This window comes from Macaca thibetana, chromosome 7 (genome assembly GCF_024542745.1).
Source record: "Macaca thibetana thibetana isolate TM-01 chromosome 7, ASM2454274v1, whole genome shotgun sequence".
Classification (NCBI taxonomy): domain Eukaryota; kingdom Metazoa; phylum Chordata; class Mammalia; order Primates; family Cercopithecidae; genus Macaca; species Macaca thibetana.
This window is the reverse complement of record NC_065584.1, coordinates 166,277,808-166,298,196: the sequence shown is the minus strand read 5'-3', so window position 1 is coordinate 166,298,196 and position 20,389 is coordinate 166,277,808. Positions and strand designations below refer to the sequence as shown.

At 38.8% G+C, this 20,389-nt stretch overlaps 1 protein-coding gene across 7 annotated transcripts in view; it reads right to left on the bottom strand.

The window, feature by feature from the left end:
* Positions 1-20,389, bottom strand: part of IL16 (interleukin 16) — a 129,632-nt gene that overhangs the window by 46,468 nt on the left and 62,775 nt on the right. For 5 of the 7 annotated variants that reach the window (XM_050798549.1, XM_050798550.1, XM_050798551.1 and 2 more), the window contains one exon: positions 1,053-1,161. The exons of 1 other annotated variant lie outside the window; for it this stretch is intronic. In XM_050798549.1, the coding sequence (XP_050654506.1) occupies positions 1,053-1,161 (109 nt within the window). Of the gene's footprint in view, positions 1-1,052; positions 1,162-12,392; positions 12,448-20,389 lie in introns of those variants that run through there. One more of the 7 variants, XM_050798559.1, reaches the window with a different exon arrangement.

The following is a 20,389-nucleotide window of genomic DNA, read 5'->3' as shown; positions in this document are numbered from 1 at the left end:
GACCCCAAATTCCATTTCTAGAAAATTATGCTAGAATAAGTAAAAATTTATGATTAAAAAGCAAGTAACTTTTAAAAAATATTTTTATTTCCAAAACTAGGAAATCACTAAGGATGGTGCATCGTACAGCAGAATAATATGAGACTTAGAGATTCTAAGGGACTTGCCCAAGACCACATAGGTCACTAGTTCTGGAAGCAGGACCCAGATCCAACTGCCTTAGCTCCCAAATGTGAGCTCTTAACCAGGCCACTGCCTTCTGTATTTTCTTTGAAAGATCATCACAAACTCAGACAAAATCTCATGTACACATTCATCAACTTGATTAGGCTAGTGAAAACCTGACAATGACTTAAATACCTAATAACAGGGATTTGGTTAAGTAGATTTTATAAATATCTAATAATAGGGAGTTGGTTAACTAGATTTCATAAATTCATACAATAAAATACCATGGATCCACTAAAAAATGGTGTTTTCAAAAGAGTTTCTGATAACATGAAATAGTTATATATAAATAAATGTGTGTGTGTGAAGTTTTTTATAGTATATATAAGCATAGAAGGGAAATAACTGAATATGTTAACATAGATGATCTCTAATATTAGGATTTGGTGTGATTTTAATTTCTTCAGGTTTTTCTATATTCTTGCATTCTTCATATTTTCTTGACTTTGTATTAGCACTCTTCTATTTTCAGCAAATAAAAATCATGAGATCTTCCAACCTCAACCTCCATCATATTGCAGCTGAGAGACAGAAGCCTTCCCAAGACCAAGGAGCATGTCAGGAGACAGAGCAGGAGTAAAGCCCAGTCTCTTCTTCCCCACACCCAGGTCTTTCCAGCATGGTACTTGGAGCCAAGAGGAGAGCTGGCTAGACCACACAGAGCTCTGGCTAGCCAGAGCATGCACACACCATGAAGAAAGTGAGCAGACTCCAATGCCAGTTTAGTCCACCTGGACCAGAAGAGTTCCACCCTCCTCCTGATATTCCTGCTATCCAGGAGCAGCTGAACCCTGTTCCTGAAGACGTGTTGGGGAGACACTTACTGGTTGAGTTGCTGCGTGCCCTTTGGTGGCAGGCTTTAGGAAACAGGAAGTTACTACTTTGTGCTTCTAGTTTTCCAGGCTTTTCTCGAGAGGAAGCTGTGGAAGATTCCTGCAAAACAATTGCCGTCTTTTTATTCAGCAAGTTAGAATAGAAAACTGCTCAGCAAAATTGGATTTTGACACTGATCATAGAAGTACTCAGATTGTCTGTCTCCCCTACTACATGATAAGCACCATAAGAGCCGGGATTTAGAATCACCATCATCCTTTCACTCATAGACATACATTCATTTGTTTAATTACAAATATTGAATTAATAAATTACATTAATAATAAACTAATACGACACAAATTGAATGACTCCATGAGCTATTACATGTCAAATTCTTTGCTAGACATTGTGCATACAGTTGTGACCAAGACAGACAAGGATGTTGATCTTGGGGAAAATGCATTTTAGTGAAAGATGACTGACAATAAACAAGCAAAGTAAAGGTGAAAGATAATTACAGAGAATGATAAGTGCTCTGAAGAAAAGAACTAGAGAGTGATGTGGATAGGGAGCCTGGCAGGTGTGTTTGAGAGAGAAGGATCAAGCAAGTTACATTGTTCTGGCATACCTGGCACATAATAGGCACTTACAAATACTTGTTGAATGAATGTTATATGTTATATAAATGGATTTCTTAATATTGAACTATCCATGCATTATTAAGGGTATTATGATTTTACTATATATATATGTGTGTGTATATATATATATTTATATATCTGTCCTCATCCTGGAATTTTAGGGATGGGTGTAGGGATATGGGCTAATAATGAGGATGATGGTATTAATTATTTTATCTTTCTGAAACAGTTTTCTGATTGATTGTTATTCTATTATATAACTTTGTTATCAACAATGATCTTGACTTAATTCTTGAGTTATATTGGTTTTATTACTCACTACCATAATCCTTGTGTGTGTGTGCGCACATGCTGTGTGTGTATATGCACAAATATATATATATATGGAGAGAAAGAGAGAGAGAGAGAGAGAGAGCGAGCAGGACAGGACAGGGTGGTGCTCTGTTGCCTGGCTGGAGTGCGATGGTATGATCTTGGCTCATTGCAGCCTCGACCTCCTGGGCTCCAGAGATCCTCCCATTCAGCCTCCTGAGTACCTGTTACTACAGATGCATACTAGCATGCTCAGCTAGTTTTTGTATTTGTTTTATAGAGACGGGGTTTCATGATGTTGCCCAGGCTGATCTCAAACTTCTGGGCTCAAGTGATCCTCCCAACTCAGCCCCCCAAAGTGTAAGGATTACAGGCATGAGTCATCACGTCCAGCCAATCAACTTTTCTTTGCTCTCTTTTTATACTAATAATTTAGAAAAATATTTTATAGTATTGAGTACGTAAGCAGTATATTAAACAACATACTTGGACTCATTGCCATACCAGGGTCAGTAAGGAAACAGAAAATATGACTCTCCCTCATCTAAGAAGAGATTTTGAGACAACTTTTACTTTCTTCCCTCTCCTCATCCTGAGATTTTAGGGATGGGTATAGGGATAGAAACTGATAATGAGGATGATGGTATTAATTACTTTATTTCTCTTCCTGAAGCCGTTTTCTGATTACTCCATTTTGTAACTTTGTTAGCCACAATGATCTTCACTTAATTCTTGATTTATATTGGTTTTATTACTCTACCATAATTCTTGCATGTGTGTGCACATGCTGTGTGTGTGTGTCTGTGTGTGTGTGTCTGTGTGTGTGTAGTTTCTTTCAGGAAAGCTCTCTGAATATCTGCATGGCTAGGAATGTCTTTCTGTGGTTGTCAAATGTGAATGATTGGCTGGGTATAGAATCTTTGGATATTGGTTACTCAGCCTGGAAACTAGATGGCTTAAATGCTTTCTGGGACTTAGTGATTCAGGGTACAGTTTGTTGGAGACATGGATGCTCTATTATAACTCTATCCTAACTGACTTAACTTCGTTTCTTAGAAGCCAGGCTTAGCAATGCCTGGTTAATTTCATGTGCCAAGGGTTTGCAGACCCCAGCACCTGGTGCATTTTCCAGAGCAGAGGGAGGATCTATGCTTGCCTTCTTGCTATGTCCCAAATAACCCACCCTCAGCTCCAGCCCCTGCCACTGTGAGCTGGTAGGTATTGAGGGGCTCTGCTGGAATCTGTCTCCCTCATTCCCTTGGCTTTTCTGTCTTATGTGGTCAATGGCAGGCTAATGAGCCCTTCCCTCAATCCAATCTCACCTGCACTTTGTCGTGCAGAAAGTTCTCATGAGTTTCAGAATGTGTGGGCCCTTTTCCATGGTTTCCTGTTTCTGACATGCATTTCTCCCTATTTGTATATTCCTTTTGAATTTTGATAGAACTTTCTAACAGTTGGAGGAGTTAATCAAGTGTACTCTGTCGCCATCTGGAGCCAGAAGTCCACTCAGTGTTTTTGAAAAAGATTGTTTCCAGTTCTGACACAAGGGGATCCTGCAAGAAACCACATGTGAATTCCCTTTTATTTCTTATGCAAGTCAATGTTTAAAACTAGAGAACTTATCCTGAAGGACTCCTTTTCAGCAGCAGATGGTGCTACATTAACTTGGACAAAATTACCTTCTCTAACCAGGCTAACCAGGGAATTCTTTTAAAGGGGAGAAAGCAGTGACTATATAGAAAGTAGTTGAGTTCAGTTGAATTCTTGAGATTCTGTATTGTCAGAATTTAGCATAATGACTAGTTCTCTGAATTCAGTGCTTCATAAAACACAATATTCAAAAGATATTTCTTAGTTACAATAGATTGACAAGTTAATGTCCTGATTCTGATTTCATGACCTCCCTCTGGCATTATTTTCACTTCTTTATGCAATCCAGTGAGACTATGAAAGTAAAAAATAGAATGTGATTTTAACATTTTAGGGTCCATTGAGCATAAGAAAGCCTGGTAAAACAGTCAATTGGTCTACTTATCCATGGGTAGCAAGCCTTATGTGCAAAGGATCTTTGAAATGGATATTTTATCTCAAATATCTAGCCACATGAGCATAAATAAGTAAATGATGTATACACAATACATGCAATACTAAGCACCTTTAAAAATGTTTGTAAACAGGCCGGACATGGTGGCTCACACCTGTAATCCCCACACTTTGGGAGACCAAAGTGGGGGGATCACTGGAGCTCAGGAGTTCAAGGAGTTCAAGACCACCCTGGCCAACATGGCAAAAACCACCCCGTCTCTACTAAAAATATAAACAAACTAGCTAGCATGGTGGTATGCACCTGTAGTCACAGCTACTTGTGAGGCTGAGGCAGGAGAATCGCATAAACCTGGGAGGCAGAGGTTGCAGTGAACCAAGATCCTGCCACTGTATGGATCTGCCTGGGTGAAAGAGCGAGACTCAGTCTCGAAAAAAAAAAAAAAAAAAAAAAATGTAAAGAGTTGTGACATAGATATACCTGTGTTATCAAAGTACGTTAAAAAAAAAAAAAGATACTCTGTAATGATGATGACGACTGACTACAATCATGTAAAATATACATGGGAAAGGGGCTGGAAATAAATATACCAAAACAGTGACACTCATTCATTCAACAAATGTCCATTAAGCGCTTACTCTGTACCAGGCACTGTTCCAAGTACTGAGGATGTGACAGCAGATATTAAACACAAGGTCCTGCTCTCATGAATTAGCAAGAATGTGTTTGGGTGATGGGATTATGGATACTATTATTTTCACATCTTTCTGTATTTTCTATATTTTCCATAGTGAGTATATACTACTTTTAGAATCAAACCAAAAATAAATGATTACTTTTACATTTCTTTCTTTTTTTTTTTATTATACTTTAAGTTCTAGGGTACATGTGCACAACGTGCAGGTTTGTTACATATGTATACATGTGCCATGTTTGTGTGCTGCACCCATTAACTCGTCATTTACATTAGGTATATCTCCTAATGCTATCCCGCCCCCCATCCCCTCCCCACAATAGGACCCGGTGTGTGATGTTCCCCTTCCTGTGTCCAAGTGATCTCATTGTTCATTTCCCACCTATGAGTGAGAACATGTGGTATTTGGTTTTCTGTTCTTGCGATAGTTTGCTGAGAATGATGGTTTCCAGCTGCATCCATGTCCCTACAAAGGACACGAACTCATCCTTTTTCATGGCTGCATAGTATTCCGTCATGTATATGTGCCACATTTTCTTAATCCAGTCTGTTACTCATGGACATTTGGGTTGATTCCAAGTCTTTGCTATTGTGAATAGTGCCGCAGTAAACATATGTGTGCATGTGTCTTTATAGCAGCATGACTTATAATCCCTTGGGTATACACCCAGGAATGGGATGGCTGGGTCAAATGGTATTTCTAGTTCTAGATCCTTGAGAAATTGCCACACTGTCTTCCACAATGGTTGAACTAGTTTACAGTCCCACCAACAGTGTAAAAGTGTTCTTATTTCTCCACATCCTCTCCAGCACCTGTTGTTTCCTGATTTTTTAATGATCGCCATTCTAACTGGTGTGAGATGGTATTTCATTGTGGTTTTGATTTGCATTTCTCTGACGGCGAGTGATGATGAGCATTTTTTCATGTGTCTGTTGGCTGTATGAATGTCTTCTTTTGAGAAGTGTCTGTTCATATAACCTTTGCCCACTTTTTGATGGGGTTGTTTTTTTCTTGTAAATTTGATTGAGTTCTTTGCAGGTTCTGGATATTAGCCCTTTGTCAGATGAATAGATTGCAAAAATTTTCTCCCATTCTGTAGGTTGCCTGTTCACTCTGATGGTAATTTCTTTTGCTGTGCAGAAGCTCTTTAGTTTAATTAGATCCCATTTGTCAATTTTGGCTTTTGTTGCCATTGCTTTTGGTGTTTTAGACATGAAGCTCTTACCCATGCCTATGTCCTGAATGGTATTACCTAAGTTTTCTTCTAGGGTTTTTATGGTTTTAGGTCTAACATTTAAGTCTCTAATCCATCTTGAATTAATTTTCATATAAGGAGTAAGGAAAGGATCCAGTTTCAGCTTTCTACTTATGGCTAACCAATTTTCCCAGCACCATTTATTAAATAGGGAATCCTTTCCCCATTTCTTGTTTTTGTCAGGTTTGTCAAAGATCAGATGGCTGTAGATGTGTGGTATTATTTCTGAGGGCTCTGTTCTGTTCCATTAGTCTATATCTCTATTTTGGTACCAGTACCATGCTGTTTTGGTTACTGTAGCCTTGTAGTATAGTTTGAAGTCAGGTAGCGTGATGCCTCCAGCTTTGTTCTTTTGGCTTAGGATTGTCTTGGCAATGCAGGCTCTTTTTTGGTTCCATATGAATTTTAAAGCAGTTTTTTCCAATTCTGTGAAGACACTCATTGGTAGCTTGATGGGGATGGCATTGAATCTATAAATTACCTTGGGCAGTATGGCCATTTTCACAATATTGATTCTTGGTATCCACGAGCATGGTATGTTCTTCCATTTGTTTGTGTCCTCTATTATTTCACTGAACAGTGGTTCGTAGTTCTCCTTGAAGAGGTCCTTCACATCCCTTGTAAGTTTGATTCCTAGGTATTTTATTTTCTTTGAAGCTATTGTGAATGGTAGTTCATTCATGATTTGGCTCTCTGTTTGTCTGTTACTGGTGTATAAGAATGCTTGTGATTTTTCCACATTGATTTTGTATCCTGAGACTTTGCTGAAGTTGCTTATCAGCTTAAGGAGATTTTGGGCTAAGACAATAGGGTTTTCTAAATATACAATCGTGTCATCTGCAAACAGGGACAATTTGACTTCTTCTTTTCCTAACTGAATACCCTTTATTTCTTTCTCTTGCCTGATTGCCTTAGCCAGAACTTCCAACACTATGTTGACTAGGAGTGGTGAGAGAGGGTATCCCTGTCTTGTGCCAGTTTTCAAAGGCAATGCTTCCAGTTTTTGCCTATTCAGTATGATATTGGCTGTGGGTTTGTCATAAATAGCTTTTATTATTTTGAGATATGTTCCATCAATACCGAATTTATTGAGAGTTTTTAGCATGAAGGGCTGTTGAATTTTGTCAAAGGCCTTTTCTGCATCTATTGAGATCATCGTGTGGTTTTTGTCTTTGGTTCTGTTTATATGCTGGATTACATTTACTGATTTGCATATGTTGAACCAGCCTTGCATCCCAGGGATGAAGCCCACCTTATCATGGTGGATAAGCTTTTTGATGTGCTGCTGGATTCGATTTGCCAGTATTTTATTGAGGATTTTTGCATTTATGTTCATCAGGGATATTGGTCTAAAGTTCTCTTTTTTGTTGTATCTCTGCCAGGCTTTGGTATCAGGATGATGTTGGCCTCGTAAAATGAGTTAGGGAGGATTCCCTCTTTTTCTATGGACTGGAATAGTTTCAGAAGGAATGGTACCAACTCCTCCTCGTACCTCTGGTAGAATTCAGCTGTGAAATTCGTCTGGTCCTGGACTTTTTTTGGTTGGTAGGCTATTAATTATTGCCTCAATTTTAGAGCCTGCTATTGGTCTATTCAGGGATTCAACTTCTTCCTGGTTTAGTCTTGGGAGAGTGTAAGTGTCCAGGAAATTATCCATTTCTTCCAGGTTTTTTAGTTTATTTGCGTAGAGGTGTTTATAGTATTCTCTGATGGTAGTTTGTATTTCTGTGGGGTTGGTGGTGATATCCCCTTTATCATTTTTTATTGCATCTATTTGATTCTTCTCTCTTTTCTTCCTTATTAGTCTTGCTAGTGGTCTATCAATTTTGTTATCTTTTCAAAAAACCAGCTCCCGGATTCATTGGTTTTTTGGTGGGTTTTTTGTGTCTCTATCTCCTTCAGTTCTGCTCTGATCTTAGTTATTTCTTGCCTTCTGCTAGCTTTTGAATGTGTTTGCTCTTGCTTCTCTAGTTCTTTTAATTGTGATGTTAGGGTATCAATTTTAGATCTTTCCTGCTTTCTCTTGTGGGCATTTAGTGCTATAAATTTCCCTCTACACACTGCTTTAAATGTGTCCCAGAGATTCTGGTATGTTGTATCTTTGTTCTCATTGGTTTCAAAGACCATCTTTATTTCTGTCTTCATTTTGTTATGTACCCAGTAGTCATTCAGAAGCAGGTTGTTCAATATCCATGTAGTTGAGTGGTTTTGATTGAGTTTCTTAGTCCTGAGTTCTAGTTTGATTGCACTGTGGTCTGACAGACAGTTTGTTATAATTTCTGTTCTTGTACATTTGCTGAGGAGTGCTTTACTTCCAATTATGTGGTCAATTTTGGAATAAGTGCAATGTGGTGCTAAGAAGAATGTATATTCTGTTGATTTGGGGTGGAGGGTTCTGTAGATGTCTATTAGGTCCACTTGGTGCAGAGTTGAGTTCAATTCCTGGATATCCTTGTTAACTTTCTGTCTTGTTGATCTGTCTAATGTTGACAGTGGAGTGTTGAAGTCTCCCATTATTATTGTATGGGAGTCTAAGTCTCTTTGTAAGTCTCTAAGGACTTGCTTTATGAATCTGGGTGCTCCTGTATTGGGTGCATATATATTTAGGATAGTTAGCTCTTCCTGATGAATTGATCCCTTTACCATTATGTAATGGCCTTCTTTGTCTCTTTTGACCTTTGATGGTTTAAAGTCTGTTTTATCAGAGACCAGGATTGCAATCCCTGCTTTTTTTTTATTTTCCATTTGCTTGATAGATCTTCCTCTATCCCTTTATTTTGAGCCTATGTGTGTCTCTGCATGTGAGATGGGTCTCCTGAACAGCAAACTGATGGGTCTTGACTCTATCCAATTTACCAGTCTGTGTCTTTTAATTGAACCATTTAGTCCATTTACATTTAAGGTTAATATTGTTATGTGTGAACTTGATCCTGTCATTATGATATTAACTGGTTATTTTGCTCATTAGTTGATGCAATTTCTTCCTAGCATCGATGGACTTTACATTTTGGCATGTTTTTGCATGGCTGGTACCTATTGTTCCTTTCCATGTTTAGTGCTTCCTTCAGGATCTCTTGCAGGGCAGGCCGGGTGGTGACAAAATCTCTAAGCATTTACTCGTCTGTAAAGGATTTTATTTCTCCTTCACTTAGGAAACTTAGTTTGGCTGGATATGAAATTCTGGGTTGAAAATTCTTTTCTTTAAGAATGTTGAATATTGGCCCCCACTCTCTTCTGGCTTGGAGCGTTTCTGCCGAGAGATCTGCTGTTAGTCTGATGGGCTTCCCTTTGTGGGTAACCCGACCTTTCTCTCTAGCTGCCCTTAACATTTTTTACTTCATTTCAATTTTGGTTAATCTGACAATTATGTGTCTTGGAGTTGTTCTTCTTGAGGAGTATCTTTGTGGCATTCTCTGTATTTCCTGAATTTGAATGTTGGCCTGCCTTACTAGGTTGGGAAAGTTCTCCTGGATGATATCCTGCAGAGTGTTTTCCAACTTGGTTCCATTTTCCCCTTCACTTTCAGGCACACCAATCAGATGTAGATTTGGTCTTTTCACATAATCCCATATTTCTTGGAGGCTTTGTTCATTTCTTTTTACTCTTTTTTCTCTATACTTCTCTTCTCTCTTCATTTCATTCATTTGATCTTCAATCACTGATACTCTTTCTTCCAGTTGATCAAGTTGGTTACTGAAGCCTGTGCATTTGTCACGTAGTTCTCGTGTTATGGTTTTCATCTCTATCAGTTCTTTTAAGGACTTCTCTACATTGGTTATTCCAGTTAGCCGTTCGTCAAATCTTTTTTCAAGGTTTTTAGTTTCTTTGCACTGGTTACATAGTTCCTCCTTTAGCTCTGAGAAGTTTGATAGACTGAAGCCTTCTTCTCTCAACTCATCAAAGTCATTCTCTGTCCGGCTTTGTTCAGTTGCTGGCAATGAGCTGCTTTCCTTTGGAGGGGGAGATGCACTCTGATTGTTTGAATTTCCAGCTTTTCTGCACTGCTTTTTCCCCATCTTTGTGGTTTTATCTGCCTTTGGTCTTTGATGATGGTGACGTACTGATGGGGTTTTGGTGTGGATGTCCTTTCTATTTGTTAGTTTTCCTTCTAACAGTCAGGGCACTCAGCTGCAGGTCTGTTGGAGTTTGCTTGAGGTTCACTCTAGACCCCGTTTGCCTGGGTCAGCAGCAGAGGCTGCAGAAGATAGAATATTGCTGAACAGTGAGTGTTGCTGTCTGATTCTTGCTCTGGAAGCTTCGTCTCAGGGGTGTACCCAGCCATGTGAGGTGTGAGGTGTCAGTCTGCACCTAGTGGGGGATTTCTCCCAGTTAGGCTACTCAGGGGTCAGGGACCCACTTGAGCAGGCAGTCTGTCTGTTCTCAGATCTCAACCTCCGTGCTGGGAAATTCACTGCTCTCTTCAAAGCTATCAGACAGGGACATTGACCTATGCCGAGGTTTCTGCTGCTTTTTTGTTTAGCTATGCCCTGTCCCCAGAGGTGGAGTCTACAGAGGCAGGCAGGCCTCCTTGAGTTGTGGTGGGCTCCACCCAATTCGAGCTTCCCAGGTGGTTTTGTTTACCTACTTAACCCTCAGCAATGACAGGCGCCCCTCCCCCAGCCTGGCTGCCACTTTGCAGTTTGATCTCACACTGCTGTGCTAGCAGTGAGGAAGGCTCCATGGGCGTGGGACCCTCTGGACCAGGTGTGGGATATAATCTCCTGGTGTGCTGTTTGCTAAGACCCTTGGTAAAGCACAGTATTAAGGTGAGAGTTACCCGATTTTCCAGGTGTTGTGTGTCTCAATTTCCTTTGGCTAGGAAAAGGAATTCCCTTCCCCCTTGTGCTTCCCAGGTGAGGCGATGCCTCACCCTGCTTCAGCTCTCACTGGTCGGGCTGCACCTGCAGACCAGCACCAACTGTCCGACATGCCCCAGTGAGATGAACCCAGTACCTCAGTTGAAAATGCAGAAATCACCCATCTTCTGTGTCGCTCATGCTGGGAGCTGGAGGCTGGAGCTGTTCCTATTCGGCCATCTTGGGCGTGCTCTACATTTATTTCAATTGTCACATTGGTAGACTTAAAGTCTGTTTATTTTTAAATGTCTTTCTTTTAATCCTCTTTGTAAGTCCTGAGTCCAAAGCACAACTTGGAAACTGCTTGGCCTGTAAAGCCAATTGATGCCAGGAGAATCATAGGAAGTGGAGCCTCTCCCTGCCCCGCCCACCCAGATTAGCTGTAAATACTTAATGCTTTCTCTGGGGGTTTCAATGTTGGCTATAGAAGGCCTTAACCAAAAGACACTGAACCAACTGGGTCCCCACTTGAGCCACATTTCAGTGGCTCATTCTCTTCTTTCCATGGCACCTGGGAACAGCAATCTCAGTTTCCACATGCAGGGAGGTGTAGCCTCTTGTGCATGCACAAGGCTATGCAGATGAGTCCTTCTCCTTCCTTCACAAGTCTGTATCCTCCAACCAAAGTCATCTCAGACACAGATGACAGAAGGTTGTTCCCTTCCCACTGCCATGCAGCCAGTCTCTGAAGTAGCTGGAGGCTCCAGTAAGGTGTATCTAACTAGGCTATAATCAAGTTCTTCGATAGTTGTGTGAAATTGATGTGCTTCACTTCAACATGGCTATGGTGTGAAGTGGCTCATTAAATGGCTACTATAGGAGAGAACAGAAATGTACTATCATGACCCAAGATGAGGCCTAAGTAGCAATTTTCTATCAAACACATATAAAACCATATGACTCCTAAAGGTTCTTGAAACAGCGGCAATGCACACATTTTTGGACCTTCTATTTTCTCGACACCAAAAGGGTCTAGTACTCATCTATACTCTGGGAGTATTTCAAGTTATTGTTCAAGCTAAACGGTTTCTTCATCAGAAATGAGCAGTAGAGAAAGGGTCATGAGACCAGCAGCACTAACTCTCTCATGACTCTGAGCTTGTCAATTATCTGGGCTCAGTTTCCTCTTTAGTAAAGCTGGGGGGTGAACTAAACAATCTCCATAATCACTTTTAGCTCTTTACTTTTAATAGTAACTGACGGTTATGTTTAAAGGGCACCTCTCTCAAATGATCACGTGTCAGAACATCTTACATAAGAACAAAGCATCTGGTCTCTCTCTGGCAAGTATGTCCCGGGTGGAGAGGTTTCTCATCAAAGGAGTCTCTGGAGGAGCCCCGCGAACATCTACACAGTGTGACTCCCTCCCAGCACACAGAACAGAACTCTTCTGTTCCTGCTCTCAAGGTGGGGCTGCTCTCAGAGCTGAGGATTTGTCATCGAGGTCAGGGGCTGTCAAAATCATTTCTAAACACATTTTCTCTATTCTCATCAGAGACTGTGGCCCTGAGCAGCAGTTCTGTGGGTGAAACACCCCATAATTACCTGGGTAGTAGTCTCTCCATCTGCCAGTCTCCATGGCGACTGAGTGGGAAATGGGGTCAACTGTCCAGAGAACTCTTTAAATATTTTTTCCAAAGTTAGGATTGGTCATGCAGCTGCTAGGGCTAAACAGTCAACTCCAAGAAATGGGGGAAAAAACAAAAACAGACAAGATGCAACCAGGGAAAGGACCCAGAATGAAGATGGAGAATTCTGGGGCATTGTGTCCTGCAAACAAGGTGATTCCAAAGCCTAAACAACTCCCCGAAGATTAAGACAATTCCATTGCTCTATTAGGAGTGTTTATTTTTCGTGTAGCCAGCCCTGGCTGACATCACTAGCATTACTGACAGAAGCCTGATGCTTCTGGAGTTTGCTGACTGCATTCCCCTTCCATCCAAACCTTACTGTTTTCTCTTTGAACTGAGGTGCCATAGCTGCTCCAGTCTAAGGGAACCACAAAATAGAATTCAACTGTCCTCCTGATTGAGGCTTATTTCCTGTGGTTTAATTGATCATACAGCTAAAGGCTTTGATCCTCAAGTCATGAGAATAAACAAATAGGCCCTAGCAGATTGGTTCTGGGATGGCCGCATGTCATCTGGGATGATGAGGCCACAGACCTCCTGATATGGAGGGGATGGTTGGGAACCAGAAATCTAAAACTTCTCAAGTTCTTACTCTCCGACCCATGCATCACTGTAGTTCCAAAGTCCTTATAATCTCACCTTCTCAACCTTCCCCAGCACACCCATTCCCACTGCTAATGGCATAGCTCAGGATATTTGTTTTAGATTGGACTATTATTAATACAATGCCCTAGGGGTTATAGAAGGACTATTTTAAAAATATATTTGACAAATGGTGCTGGGACAACCAGATATTCACATGCAAAAGAGTGAAGCTGGACTCCTTTCTCACACCATACACAAAAAGGACTTAAAAATATATCATAGATCTGTATGTGAGAGCCAAAACTATAAAAGTCTTAAAGAAAATATAGGAGTAAATCTTGGGTTGGGTTAGGGAGAGGCTTCTTCAATATGATACAAAAAGCACAGATGACAAAACACACATAAATGAGCTTCATCAAAATTTAAAACCTTTGTGCCTCAAAGGACACCATCAAGGAAGTGAAAAAACAACCTACAGAAATAGAGAAAATATTTGCAAATCATATATCTGATAAGGGACTTGTGTATCTAGAATATACCAAGGATGTTTACCACTCAAAAATAAAAAGACAAATAACCTAATTTTTTTTAATAGGCAAAAAATATGAATAGACATTTTTTTCGAATGATATTCAAGAAGACTAGAAGCACATAAAAAGATATTCAACATCATTAGCCATCAAGGAAATGCAAATAAAAACTGCAATGAGATACCACTCGCACGCACTAGGATGGCTATGATCACACCCACTTCATACCTGCTAGTGGAAGGAGGATATGAGAAATTGGAACACTCTTACATTGATGGTGGAAATGTAAAATGGAGCAGGGGGTTTGGAAAACAGTGTCAGCTTTTCAAGAAGTTAAATATAGAGTTACCCTATGATCCAGCAGTTTCATTCCTAGGTATATACCCAAGGGAAATGAAAACATACAACCACATAAAAACTTGTACAAAAAAGTTCAAAGCAGCATAATATTCATGATATCCAAAACATATAAACAACCCGTGTCCATTAGCTGATAAGTGGATGAGTAAAATGTGGTATATCCACATAATGGAAGATTGCCAATTAAAATGAAAGAATTGATACATTAATACATTAAAATTAATGAGCTGATACATGCTACAACATGGATGAGTCTTGAAAACATTAAATGAAACGAAAGAAGCCAGTTACGAAAGACCACATATTGTGTAATTCTATTTATATTATGTCCAGAATAAGCAAATCTATAGACAGAAAGTGGATTAATGGGTAATTAGGGATCGGACAGGAGTGAGGGGTATAAGGAGTAACAGCTAATGGGTAGGAGGTTTCTTTTTTGGCGGACAAAAATGTTCTAAAATTAGACAGTGGTGTGGTTGTACAACTCTGTAAATATACTAAAAACCATTTAACATTACACTTTAAATGGCTTAATTGTGTGGTATGTGAGTTAATATCTTAATAAAGCCATTAAAAAATAGAATATTCACTCATCTATTCCTAATTTTCCTGGCTTTAATATTTTCTCCCTTAAATTCCTCTGCACCTTGTTGCCAGCATAATTTTATAAAAATGCAAATGCTGCCCATGAAACTTTCTGATTAAAACTAATGGCTTTGTCTTTCATGAATTCAAGACCAAATCCAAACCCCTTGGCATGTCATTCAACATCCCTCCTCTTCTGACACTACCCAGAGAGCCCCAAATCTCCACTGCACCTTGTTAGTCCACTTCCTACCAGTGGATCCTGGTATTTCCTGCTCTGTTTGTGTAGTTACCCATCCATTCTCCCCTTCATCCTTCTGGAATCAATTTATAATTGATTTACAGAACCTTTGTAGTGATGTTCCCAGACAAATAGTTGTCTCCTGAAAAAACCATGGACTTCTCCACCAACCAGACCCTAGGAAGGATTAAAATATCCATGGTTGTTTACAGTTGTTTTCAAACCTGATAGGACCAGTTTTTCATTGCTCTTCATCTTGACTCATCTTACATGTTTTTCCAAACACATTACAGAATTATGTTACTTAGTTAAGAAATTATTTCTGTTAATAATTTGGGAGAAGGTCCTCTTAAAAAACACTCTAGGTAATATTAAAATAATTGGCTATTTTTTTTTTTCCAGAAACAGTGCCTATATTTTCATTTACTTAACAGAAATGACCCTCAGTAGAGTTTTCATTATGCTAGTTCCAGTGGGATTTTTGAAAGGAGTAAGCAAAGTAATATATGCAATGACTATCAAGACCCTTAGGAATCTAGTTAGTCTACAAGTAGTGCCAAGCTATTTTCCAAATATTCCTCAGTGCTCTCACTTTCTTTTTATATTCTAGAAATTTATTATAGAAACAAACTGGACAAGGTACACAAAGATGTCTATACAAAGATGTTCATCATCACATTGTTTGTAATAGAAAACATGGAGGGGGACATTCAATTATAGGAGAATGATTAGAGGTGTCATGACAGGAGACTTCCACGTCTGGTAGTATAGCGGATCCTTCTACTAAATAAAAGTAAAAGAGCCAAGGCGGGAGGATTGCTTGAGGCCAGGAGTTCAAGACCAGTCTAGGCAACAAAGTGAGATCCATCTCTACAAAAAGTTTTTAAAAATTCTGCCAGTGTGGTGGTACAAGCCCTTAGTACCAGCTACTTGGGAGGCTGAGGTGGGAGGATCACTTGATCCCAAGAGGTTGAGATTGCAGTGAGGTATAATCACAACACTGCATCCCAGCCTGGTCAACAGTGAGAACTCTGTCTCTAGAAACACAAAAACAAAAACAACAAGTAGAAGTGTTGCATGGGATGCAAATGTATCAACAAAATAGCAAATGGGTAAGGAATACCTGGAGGCCAAAAAGTAAATAAAAGCTGTACCACAGCTTTTCTGAGAAACAAGCAGAGCCCAGAAGCTGGAGGTTGCTCTGAGATAATTTGATGAACTGGTTTAACTTGAACTTTGTCTTTCATAGCCTTATGGGATATTGGGAACAGAAGAGAAATACCAGTTCCTTCCTGGGAAGGAGAGTTTAACAGGATACTTCTCTTGGATAAAAAGGGAGTCCCAAAGGATTGTATCTTTATTTTAAGTTTGAACTGGAAATAAATCAATCCCCTCCCTCAGGAAATGCATGAAAACAATTAATCTGGAAACGACCCTGAATGGAAGGAGGAAAATCTTCCCCTCAGAGGAGTAATAATTACCAGACGGCTTTTGCAAGAGTTGGCAACCCTAATTAATACATATGGACATCTTTTTAAAACCTCTAGATAAGAATTTAGTTTAAAGTGATTCCAGCCTGGTGTGCCCCACTACCTGGCAGAAACAAATTTGAATCTTCTCTGCAGGAATCAGCTTTGATTTCAGTCATAAAACTGCCCCACAAAATGAGCTGTCACAGAAAAAAAAAAATCAAAACAAAACAAAACATAAGATAAAACACACATTCAAACAAAGTCCTAGGTCAAGTGTGGTGGCTCCCATCTGTAATTGTAGCACTTTGAGAGGCTGAGGTGGGCAGATCACTTGAGGCCAAGAGTTTGAGACAACCTGACCAACATGGTGAAGCCCCATCTCTACTTAAAATAAAAAAGAAATAAACTTAGCCGGGTGTGGTGGCTCATGCCTGTAATCCCAGCTACTCATGAGGCTGAGGCATGATACTCACTTGAACTCAGGAGGCAGAGGTTGCAGTGAGCCGAGATCATGCCACTGCACTCCAGCCTGGGTGACAGAGCAAGACTTTGTCTCAAAACAAAAAACAAGGTTCTAAGAGATAGAACTACAAGGAGCAACACACCATAATCAGACCGGTGAACACTTCCAGTTATGGAGTGAGAAGACACAGTATACAAAATAAACATATTTAATATTTTTAAAACAAAAAAAGAAGTGACTGAGAAATTTAAGAAGAGAGAAAATAAGGTTTCCCAGCCAACTTGAAAAAGAAGCACAAAATTAAAAAAAAAAAAAATTATTCATATCAGGCTGGCGCGGTGGCTCATGCCTGTAATCCCAGCACTTTGGGAGGCTGAGGCAGGCGGATCACGAGGTCAGGAGATTGAGACCATCTGGCTAACACGGTGAAACCCTGTCTCTACTAAAAATACCAAAAAAAATTAGCCGGGCATGGTGGCGGGAGCCTGTAGTCCCAGCTACTCAGAAGGCTGAGGCAGCAGAATGGTGTGAACCCAGGAGGCGGAGCTTGCAGTGAGCCGAGATCATGCCACTACACTCCAGCCTGGGAGTGAAACTCTGTCTCAAAAAAAAAAAAAAAAAATTATTCAAAATTAAATAGCTGGATGAAAAGTGTATTAGACAGTGTTAAAAAGAGGATGAAAGAATTGGAATATAGATCTGACAAAATACTCAGATGGCAACATAAAGAAAACATAAAAGAGAGGTAAAGAAACACGTAAGATACAGTGACAAAGCCTAACATCTAATCAGAGTTCCACAAGAAGGGAATAGGAATAATGAGGTAGAAGTATACTTCATGTAATTATTGAAAATCTTTCAGTCCTAAAGAAATGCATCAATTCATGAAAGAAACCCAACAAATTCCAAATAAGATAAATTCAAAAAGCATACCTAGATAGTTCTTAGTGAAGCTGCAAAACACCAAAACATATAGATTTTAAAACAGCAGCCAGAGAGAAAAGACAGATTAACTTCAAAAGGGCAAAACTCAAACTTAAAGCTCACTTCTTAACAGCAATTGTATAAGTCAAATAGCAGTGTAATGATTAGTTCAGTGAAACCATCAACATAGAATTGTATACCAGCTAAAATATCTTCAAAAATGAGTAAAATAAAGGTCTTTACAGACAGGAAAAAAAAAAAAAATCCCAAGGGAGTTTGCCACCAATATACTCTCGCTAAAATAAATTCCAAAAATATTTTTTTCTTTAGAAAGAAGTCACCCAAGATGAAGGCCTGTGAGGCAAAGAATGATGATTAAAAGAAAGAGTTGATATTCAGGTAAATCTAAACAAAAAGTGACTGTCTGAAATAATAATAATACGTTATGGTTTTACAAATAAAAATAGAACAATTTACCTGTTAACAAAAGGATATGAGCCAGGAAAACATACTATTGGGGTGAACATATTCAGTGGTTTTCTGTTATTCAGGAAGAGGGTAAAAGTAAAAATTCATAAATTTTACACTTTGAAAACCTTCATATACATGCCAAATTTTCTGAGTTCACCATAAAATCACAGAAATAGGTGGGGGTGCAGTGACTCATGTCTGTCTGTAATCCCAGCACTTTGGGATGCAGAAGTGGGCAGATCACTTGAGCTCAGGAGTTCAAGACCAGCCTGGGCAACATGGCGAAATCCCAACTCTACTAAAAATACAAAAATTTGCCAGGTGTGGTGGTGGGTGCCTGTAATCCCAGCCACTTGGGAGGCTGAGGCAGGAGAATCGCTTGAACCCAGGGGGTGGAGGTTGCCGTGAATGGAGACTGCACCACTGCACTCCAGCCTGGGCAATAGAGTGAGACTCTTTCTCAAAAAAATGGAAAAAGAAAAAAAAAATCACAGAAATAGAATTAGAAACAGGATCAATAGAAGAGGAGAAAAGGAATGAGAAAATACAATCAATAAAAAGACAAGAAAGCAGAGAATAAAACAGGGAAAATGGAATAAATATTAAACATGAAATAATTTCACATATAATTTAAGAGGTTAAATATAATTTTAAAGATAATTTTCAATAATTTTCAATATAATAATAAAAAATAATTTTAAAGAGATTCATCTAAGAGACAAAGATTGTCAAGATAGATTTACATTGTAAATCCAACCATAAAGCATTTAAGAAATATACAGGTAAAACAAAAGAAGACAAAAAGTTCAAAAACAAAAGTCATTCACATACACATTCAGACATACATACATACATGTGTATGTGTAGTTGAAAACAAAATAATAAAAACTAGATAGAAGTAGATAGATATAGACATAGACAGATAAGTGGGTAGATAGATAGCTCAGACAACTGATAATAAAAATAAAGCTAGTACCATTTTATAGACAAGGTAGATTCAAACAAAAATAATAGAGATAAACTCAGGATATAAATTATAACTGCTTTCAATCATAAAGAATATATAACAACTCTAAATGTGTTCACACCTTATAATATAGCCTCATAATGCTGAAATAACTAAAAGGAAAATCTAGCATTAGATTTTTAACTGACTCCTTAAGAAACTGATAGATCAAGCAGACAAAAAGCAGTAAAGTTAATAGCTGTATACAATGTCTCTTTAAACATAAACAAAATATGAAAATAATCTTATATGGGGTCATCAAATAATTCTCAACAATTCCAAATAACTGGAATGACCCACCCCATGCTTTCTGACAACAACACAATTAATTATAAGGCACTTAAAAATGTTAACTGGGGAGATAGAAAACAGATGAGTTGCTGCTAGAGGTTAAGGATGGTGGGAAGAGGGGTGGGATGTGACTCTGAAGGGTGGCATTAGGGAGATCTTAGTGGTGAGGGAGCACTTTGGTATCTTCGCTGAAGTGGAGGTTACAAGTGATAAAATAGCATAGAACTACACACACACTATAGCAATGTCAAATTTGTGGTTTTGATGTTTTACTATAGTTGTGTAAGATGGAACCAACGGGGAAAACTGGGTGAAGGGTACATGAGACTTCTCTGTACTAGCTCTGCGACTTCTTGTGAATACGTAGTTACTAGAAAAGAAAAAGGTTTTGATTTTTGTCTTCAAGGTAACTGGAAAATAACTACATATTTGAAAATTAAGAAACATACCTCCAAATAACTCATGGGTCAAAGAAGAAATCATACTGGAAATTTAAAAGCATTTAGAACTGAATGATAATAAAATTTTACATATTAAATCTTGTGGAATGCAGCTAAAGATAAAACAGTACTTACAGGAAAAGTTATATCAAGTGCTTATATTAAAAAAGAAGAAAAGCTGAAAATAATGGGCTAATCATCAAAGAAGGTAGAGAAAATGATAAAGATATGGACAAAATGTATTAAATAAAAATACACATATAATAGGGGGGTTGACAAAATTCAAAGCTGGTTCTGTGACAAGATTTTAAAATACTGATGACACTCCAGCAAGGTCACTCAAGACCAAAAAAAAAAAAAAGAAAACACAAATAAAATGAGGGTTGAAAGGGGATACAATTACAGATACAGTAAAGATTAAAAGATGATAAGAAGATATTACAAATAACTGTATAGCATAAATGTGAACAACTGGATGAAATGAGAAAGTTCTGAGAAAAATAAACTGTATCAAAATCAACTCAAGATAGACAAGGAAACTTT